This window comes from Tiliqua scincoides, chromosome 6 (genome assembly GCF_035046505.1).
Source record: "Tiliqua scincoides isolate rTilSci1 chromosome 6, rTilSci1.hap2, whole genome shotgun sequence".
In the NCBI taxonomy this organism is placed as follows: Eukaryota; Metazoa; Chordata; class Lepidosauria; order Squamata; family Scincidae; genus Tiliqua; species Tiliqua scincoides.
In genome coordinates, this window is record NC_089826.1 from 71759124 (window position 1) to 71768283 (window position 9160).

Sequence of the window (9160 nt, forward strand, 5' to 3'; positions counted from 1 at the left end):
ACATCTTAATACAATGCCTCTCATGCACAAATAGTGGAAAACCATTTGAGGTAGGGGGTAGCGAAAAAAGAGGGCTTAATAATGATTGTGAAATATCCAAACTCAGTATTGCACCAGCATGCTTGGTACTGAGGAGAAGGAAGCAGGAATATAATAGTGTATTTTTTTTTCAGTTTGGCCAAGGAAACCAAATGTCATCCTTTTATCAGAAGACAAAAAAAGAAAAAAAAACTGAAAAGGCAACATCAAGTGCTTTTATCTATTTTAAATTATGTTTTTAATTTGTTTTAACCTTTGTTGTAAGCCGCCTTGAGTCCCTCCGGGGAGAAAGGCGGGGAAAAAAATAGTTGTTTATTATTATTATTATTTTATTATTATTAATGAGTGCTGAGAGGGGAGCAGGCTGCTTTAGCTGTTCCTTCAGGTTCCTTCATGAAGCTGGAGGTGGCCACCTGAAGCGCAGAAAACTCTACCTGTGCGTCTTCCCTGCCTTAGAGAGCAAAGCTGCAACAAACAATGCAACAAAGTAACCAAAAATACATTGTAAAGAGCAGGAAGCAGCCAGAAAGCTCTATTTGGCTGCTTGCTTTTTGCCTGTGGGCTCTGAGCCCAGCCTGGCCCTCCCTTCCTCCTCCTCCTCCTCCTCTGCCCTTGTCTTCTAGTCAATAATGGAGTTTGAACAACTTTTGATATAAAAGGCGGGTGTACGGAAGGAGTCTAAGGGCCCAATCCAACTTTCCAGCACCTGCAATGCAGCTGCAATGCAGTCCTGAGGTAAGGGAACAAACGTTCCCATACCTTGAAGAGGCCTCCAAGACTGCCTCCCCACCACAGGATGCAGTGCACATCCCATTGGCACAGCTGCACCAGCCCTGGTAAATTGGATAGGACTGGGTGTGCCTCTAACTTTAACCATTGTACAGAAGAGGAATTATGGCAGGTGCAGCTTTTTAAACACTTCCATGTTGAGCTGCCCCTGCCCAAATTCCCCTCTTCTATACAACAGTTAAAGGTATAGCCACTCGGTCCCCCTTTGTATCTGGTCACTGTGCTTAAACTGTCCTCAGTCTCACAGACAGTTTCTTATTTCAAGGCTGACAAGCTGTTCAAAATACAAGCTCCTTTTCTAAGAATGCATTTTGAATCAATTTGTTTCCTCGAATCGGGATCTCCAGGTATGCCCCCCTCCCACTTTTTTTCTCTTACTGTTGCAACTCATGAGACTAGCAAGGCTATTTTTTTGGGGGGGGGCAAAGATAATGATTTGCATGTCTAGTATCTGTATGGTATTGTTCATAAAGATTTGGGATTCACATCCTCTAAGGCAGTTTGGGAACTCTCCCAGTGAAACAGTGTTGAGGTGCTGTCACAGGGACTGCTGTATTGTGCCCTCCCTTCATTTTAAAGCAGTGGGGAAGAGGCAAGTGCAACAGGTGCTGCTTTTCTTGTCATGCACAGGAAAAACCTTCTCGGATGCATCTGGTGACCGCAGTGCAGCCAGTAAGGCTGCCACCATTCTTTACAGGGACCTGCATCTTTCATAAGAAGAAATTTGAGAGCTGAAATACAGTACTTTCTTGTAGGCAGACATAATGATGGGAAAAGCTTTAACTGTTGAACTTCTGCCTGCTATGTAGCTGTTAAAAGCCCAGGAGTCCTGCCAGGAATAAGGTGGGTACCCTAGTCCCTGAGCACCTGTTCTTGTACTATTAGGAGAAATTTCCCTTAGATGATGTGATGCCCACATTGACCACAAGTCTAGAACATTTCTAACTGAGAGGTCAAAAAGCCCCTTTACATAACTGGGGTTAGCTAGACTTCTCACACATAACATCTGTCCATTTTTTCCCCATTACTTCCTCTTTTCTATATTGAGGAGCCCAAAGTTGTTTAAAAAGAAAGACAAAGCAGCTGCTTACAGAAGCATCACACTTGCATCAATACATCAACAATTGACAGTGATCAAGTCATGATTTAAATCAGAACAGGAGCAGCAAAAGCCATGGTTGCATAGACTTTCTTGGAGAAATATGCAACATCTCCAATTTATAACTTGGTTGTAACCTTTCTTAGGTGTGTGTATGTTTGTGTTTTAAAAAGTCTATAAAGAGTTACCTACTACTGATTTGGGAGTTGCAGCAAGATCTGGAAGATCCAGGTTCAAATCCCTACTCAGCCATGAAATTTCCTGGGTGATCTTGGGCCAGTCACTATATCTCAGCTTCACCAACCTCCCAGGGCAAAAGGAAGGGAGGAACTATGTACTGAGCTCCTTGGAAGAAGTACAGTATAAAAATGTGAAATAAAAAAAATCTAAAAACATACAGCAAAAGACCAGACTGGTATATTAAAAATTACTATTTAGAAAATAAACGACATCTCTTATAGCACAAACCTACATGTTTATTCAGAAGTCTGTCTTACAGTGGGCCTTGCTTCTAAGTAAGCATTAACAAAATTGCAGCCTTACTTATGTTTATCAAACCTGTTAGCTCACTCCATCATACATATTTCATTTCTAATAGTTAAGAAATACCACTGTTCATAAACAATTGCACAGCATTGATACTCCCTGTCTTGCTCTCCATAACAGCTGAAATTTTCTTTATATTCATTATGTGCCATTTTTTTAAAGTCACTGTTCCATTAAGCATCTATAGTTTTTCTACCAGGTTTGAACAAAAAGCATTCTTGTGCAGGACTGCAGCCCAAGTAAACAGCATCTCAGAATAAATATTTTAATTCATGTTTTAGAATGGAGTGGCCCTGTCATACTGCAACAAATGGATGAAATGTAAAAGTTTCATTAGCAGCCAGTCTGAATACTGACAGGGTCATCTTTTACAAAAAAAAAACACAAACAAAAATCCCTGTTTCACTTTTGTTTTCTTTTGATTGTTTTTCCTTGCTTGGTTGTGAAGTTATTGACCACAAGAATTTACTTTAAAAATAATATATATTACCAACTACTGGCACTATTTTGATCTACATAGTCTCTGCTATATTCCAGCTAACTAGGCAAAGAGGCACTATTAAGAGTGGTGTCCTCTTATATTTAGCAGGAGAGGGGGGAGAGCAACATAAGAACATAAGAAGAGCCCTGCTGGATCAGGCCAAAGGCCCATCTAGTCCAGCTTCCTGTATCTCACAGTGGCCCACCAAATGCCCCAGGGAGCACACAAGACAACAGACACAATCTGCGTCCCAGTGCCCTCCCCTACATCTGGCAATCAGAGGCAGCCTGCCTCTAAAACCAAGAGCTTGCACATACCTACTATGTAACCCATAATGAACTTCTCCTCCAGAAATTTGTCCAATCCCCCCTTAAAGGCATCTAGGCAAGTAGCTATAACTACTTCTTGTGGCAAAGAGTTCCACAAACTAATTACATGCTGGGTAAAGAAATATTTCTTCTGCTGTCCTAACTCTCCCAACTCTCAACTTTCGTGGATGTCCCCTGGTTCTGGTGTTATGTGAGAGGGGAAATAGTGTCTCTCCATCCACTCTGTCCATCCCCTGCATGATTTTTTATGTCTCAATCATGTCCCCCCTCAGGTACCTCTTTTCTAGACTGAAGAGGCCCAAATGCTGTAGTCTTTCCTCATAAGGAAGGTGCCCCTGCCCAGTAATCATTTTGGTTGCTCTCTTCTGCACCTTTTCCATCTCCACTATATCCCTTTTGAGATGTGGTGACCAGAACTGGACACAGTCCTCCAGGTGTGGCCTTACCATCGATTTGTACAGCAGCATTACAATATTAGCTGTCTTATTCTCAATGCCTTTCCTAATGATCCCAAGCATGTAATTAGCCCTCTTCACTGCAGCAGCACATTAGGTTGACACTTTCATCGAGCTGTCCACAAGGACCCCAAGATCTCTCCAGGACTGTCCACAAGGACCCCAATTATCTGCAGGATAATTGAATCACCCACTACAAGAAGCCCCCGACCCCTCCTCCTGCCATGCAAATGGATATGGGCCCATCCCCTGAAGAGGGAGTCCCCCCCAGGGGATTGTTTTTCCTCCTCCCCAGTGTGACATCCTCTAGCGCTTCCTACCCGGGCAGCCAGGGAGCTGCCCGTTTGAGGATGGGACGAAGCCTGCATGTCCCTGGAAGTCTCCTTGTGGTCCCTCTCTACCCGACTCTGGCTTTCCAGGTTGGCCACCAAGGCTTCAAGGGAGCAGATGTGTTCCCTGAGGCCCTGGAGTTCCTTGCAATGAGGACACACCCATGACTTATGCCCCTGAGGCATATAGTCATACATGTGGCACTTGATGCAGAACACTGGATAGCCCCCACCCTGCTTGTGGCTGCCTGACTGCATAGTTTGTATCTTGTGTAGCGATCTATAGATCCTTAGAAGCTTAAAGCTTCCTTACCAGATGCTTACTGCCTCCAGATGCTCTGTCCTGGAGTTCACAGGCTCCTGACCACAGGAGAAGAGCCAGGGCCAGGGCCAAGATCCCTTGGTCTCTTGGCTCTGCCCCTGTGAGGGAAATTACTTGGCCACAGGTGGAGAAGGGAGATCAATTAATTCCCCTGGCAACAGTACTTCCTCCCAGCAATCCTGTCCCCAGCTGCTTTGCTCCTTTGCAGTGGTTAGCAATGGAGTCTCTTCCTCCTTCCTTCTCTCAAACTCTTGTTTGCTCCCAAACAGCAACGGTTCTTCACCCCAGCATGGTGCTTTTTCCAGTATCTGTGGCTGGTGCCTTTTTTGCATTGTAAATGGCTTTTTTTGATGTTGTTGAAGAGAGGTATATAGTTAAAGTATTCTTAACTGTTGCTATCAAGTTTTGCATGAACAGGAAAAGAGAAAAAAAGAGCACCAAAAAGGAAGAATAGATGGCAGTGTGGTGCTGATTTTTGGGAAGTCCCAGTTTATTTTTAGTCCATGACAGAGTAGTGAAACAAGTTCTGTACCCATTTTCATTTGATCAAGCAGAAGGTTTGCAATATCTTGTGAAAATTTTGTCCTTGTCTATTTCCCTTGTTCTTTCTGCTTTATATTTTCCCTCAAATGAGAGCTGATTTATTTTGCCTAGGAAGCTGGGAGCAACTTCTGCCTGAGCTTTATTCCAATAGCTTTCTTCATGGCTTAACAATTAAGATTCATGCTTCTCTGTGGTTGCTCTGAGAGGCTCTGAGAAGGTAGGTGTTATGATTTGCTTTTTGATTTACATGGAAGTATATGCTGAAACAAAGATTCTTCAAGTGTTAACTGGCCAAGATTGTATCTGTAGTGCTAATTTTTGTAGTGCAGACGACTGCTGTAGTTGGCTCTGAAAACATTTCGTGTACTTTTCCTCATTTGTCTTCTGTGTTACCTACAGAGAATGCATTCAGACCTTCCTGGTAAAAAAGATGTCTCAGCCATGTAGCCTTTACCTCCCTATTTTGACTTGAATAGCCCAGCTGCTAGCTTCCCCTAGATCAGTGCTAGAAAGTTGGGGGGGGGCCTGGATCAAAGCCCACACTGAGTAATGGAAGCATCCCCTATCAATGAGGGAGACACTCATTTGTAAATAGGGGTGCATGCTAGATGAAGCTGTGGTGGCAAGAGTATGTCAAATGATTGCATCATGGCTACCACCAATACCACAATAATTTAGGGTGTTGGTTTTCAGCCAGTGTGCTATAAAAGGTCCACATGTATGCTGCAGGGGTTTGGTACACAGTGGATGAAAATTGCTGAAAAACTCTTCTAACTTCAGCGACTTTGTTTTGAGGACAACTCTCTATAGTAACAAACTGTCCCACCGCTGGTAGTGACAATTTTTTACTACAGACGGTTGCCCTCAAAACAGAGTTGTAGGACCCGAGAGAGAGTCTCCTGGAAGCCAGAAGAGACACCAGGTCATCGACATCAATGTGCTGTGAGAAGGAGAAAATTCCTGATTTAGGGGTTGGTCAAGCCATTGGGTGTAGCTTCTGACTGCTGCCCAGCCTGGCTGACTACTGGTACTACTTCTGTTCTGGGTGGTGCCAGAACTTATACTGATTCTGTAATAGCTGATTATTTACGGTTATTGCTTGAGCACAGAGGAACAGGAAAGCACTCAGAAAAATGATGACAGTCTTTCAAGCCACATCGGGTTTTCTCCCCCAAAGAAAATAGCCCAACCATCTGACTGAAAAAAACTTTACCCAGATTGTTAGGTGTGTCCAGCAGATTTTTATAGTCTTAATAGATTTTTCTGTGGAGTGGTGAAGGGTTTTCCACTGCCATTAAAATAATAAAAAATGGTGCTTTGAGTCTTTAAAGACTAAGAACTAACATTTCTATTACAGTTCTGAATATTTTAATGTGACTTCTTTTAACAGGTTTCTGTGGCCATAACAAAGAAACCAGCAGATCACTGAATGCATTTAAAGAATTCTGATAAACTATGGCAGAAATAAAACGTTCAGGCACAAACAATTTTCCCTGCATTTGCATCTATATAATAACTTTCTGGAACAATATTCACATTTCTGCAGAACATGAATTTACAGCAAACTATTCAAAGAGCTTGCTCCATGCTGTTCCAAAGAAACTTGCAACAGAAACAGTGGTATTGGATTTGTCACATAATACTATATCCAAACTTCATACTTCTGATTTTAGATATCTTACCAAATTGCAAGTATTAATTCTGTCTTACAACAACATCAGTCAGCTTGACTTCAGTGTTTTCCAATACAATGAGGACTTAGAACATCTAGATCTGTCCCATAACAATTTGAGAACTCTTTCCTGCCATCCTGTTGGAAGACTCAGGTATCTAGATCTCTCTTACAATAATTATACAGCCATGACCGTATGCCCTGAGTTTAGCAGGATGGTGCAGCTGGAACGTCTTGGCCTGAGTGCTAGAAGAATACAGAAATCAGATTTCACTGTTCTTGCACATTTACAGCTGGATTCTCTGTTTTTGGGCTTAGAAGACCTCTCTGAATATAGTCCTGGACACCTTCTAATGTTCAACGTAAAGAGTCTTCGAATTGTACTTCCTACAAATACAGAATTCCCTGTTGTTTTGGATCTAAATCTCACAGACACAGAAAGTTTAGAACTCTCAAATATCCAAGGGAAACAAGTCAATGTGATAAAAGAATTCTTGTCAAAACTCAACAAAAATGGAAAATTGCTAAATCTAACACTTAACAATATAGAAGTGTCCTGGAAAAACATCACTGTTATGTTTCAATATGTGTGGCAAAGCAGTATTGAATATTTCACTGTCCATGATGTGACAATTCTAGAAATCATTCCACAGCCTCTCTCGTATACTAACACCTCACTAAAAGCTTTGACAATTAAAGATACTAAACTCAAATATATGATATTTGACCAGCATGCTGTCTATCAAACGTTTGCAGACATGAACATTAAAGCGTTGACAATTTCAAATTCACAAATGGTATACATGGTTTGTCCCTCAAATCCTAGTAGTTTCACCTACTTATGCTTTTCAAATAATACCTTGTCTAACACAGGTTTTGAAGGCTGCAACAACTTGAAACTCCTCGAAACACTTATTCTGCAGAAGAACCAATTTAAAGAACTTGATAAAGTGAGTTCAATGACCAGTCACATGAAATCTCTGAAATATTTGGACCTGAGCCAAAATTTGTTACAGTACAAAGACAATCAAAATGGGTGTTACTGGGGTGGAAATCTTGCTCAACTGAATCTGTCATTCAACCGGTTGTCTGATTTGGTCTTTAGCTGTTTACCAATCAATATCCAAGTGCTGGATCTTCAAAACAATGACATTGCAAGCGTTTCTGAAGAGATGGTTGAGTTGACCAGTTTGAAAGAGCTCAACTTGGCTTCTAATAGGCTGACTGATTTGCCTGGGTGTGGTCGGTTTAGTAGTCTAAGATGGTTGAATGTCGAAATGAATTCAATTTTCTCGCAGGCTTCCAAATTCTTACAAAGTTGTGAAAACATCAAAAAGCTAAAAGGAGGTCACAATCCATTCACGTGCTCCTGTGAATTAAGACAGTTCATTAACCTCAGAAAAAATGACTTTGTGGAGCTAGTTGACTGGCCTGAGTCATACATGTGTGAATACCCAGATGATTTAAGGGGACTCCTCCTGAAGGATTTTCATGTTTCTGAAATTGTTTGCAACACAAATCTCCTGATTGCTGTGGTTCTAATTACTACAGTGGTCTTAGCAGTTACAGTATCATTGCTGTGCATCTGGTTTGACATTCCGTGGTATTTGAAGATGCTGTGGCAGTGGAGTCAAGTAAAGCACAGGGGTTGGAAGAATAATACTGAAGTTTTGGTAAACAATGTAGAGTTCCATGCTTTCATCTCCTATAGTGAGTGTGATTGTGACTGGGTGAAAAATGTCCTGATTCCAAACCTAGAGAAGGAGGATGGTTCTATACGGATCTGCCAACATGAGAGGAACTTTGTTGCAGGCAAAAGCATAGTTGAGAATATCATAGACTGCATTGAGAAAAGTTACAAGTCCATCTTTGTGTTGTCTCCCAATTTTGTGCAGAGCGAATGGTGTCATTACGAGCTCTACTTTGCTCATCACAAGTTGTTCAGTGAAAATGCTGACAATTTAATTCTTATTTTGCTGGAGTCAATCCCTGCATACATCATTCCTGCCAAATACCACCAACTTAAAGCTGTCATGGCCAAGAGGACCTACTTGGAGTGGCCAAAAGAGAAGAGCAAGCAAGGACTTTTCTGGGCTAATCTTCGAGCATCCATTCATGTTAAACTTTCAGGCAATGAAGAAATGAGGGTGCTGTGGTAAATTAAAAGTCAATTTCAGGTCAGTTTGTTTTCAGAGAATGCAATAATGATTTTCTTATACCAGTGAAATATAAGTAACATTGCTGAATATTGCAGTATCCATTACACTTTTTGTTCAAATTACAAATTCAAATTACATACAATTAATGAAGCAGATTTCAGGATGCATCAGAAACCAGAAAAACCTGAAAGACCTATAAGTTATTGGGAAAAGTTATTCATGATGTACGATTGTAACATGCAAAGCTTTAATATTTCTAGAGACAGGACAAGTAGTAATTCAAAATTATTTATTCATGTTATATGGAAGTACAGTAACACATTGCATTAGAAGCCAAAGACTGATGGCTTTATGGCCAAACCAGCTATTGATTATTTTTGTGTGGCAGAGAAGCAGA

General features: G+C 41.3%; 1 protein-coding gene across 1 annotated transcript; it reads left to right on the forward strand.

Annotated features, from left to right (window-relative positions):
• The first annotated feature begins 6387 nt into the window (after positions 1 to 6387).
• Positions 6388 to 8799, forward strand: LOC136655443 (toll-like receptor 6). The gene has a single exon (XM_066631899.1). It carries the CDS (start codon positions 6388 to 6390, stop codon positions 8761 to 8763), a length of 2376 nt encoding a protein of 791 aa, XP_066487996.1. The 3' UTR covers positions 8764 to 8799.
• Positions 8800 to 9160: the final 361 nt, after the last annotated feature.

Excerpts from the sequence above, each read along its gene's own strand:
- LOC136655443 (XM_066631899.1), top strand. The coding sequence starts at position 6,388 with ATGGCAGAAATAAAACGTTCAGGCACAAACAATTTTCCCTGCATTTGC.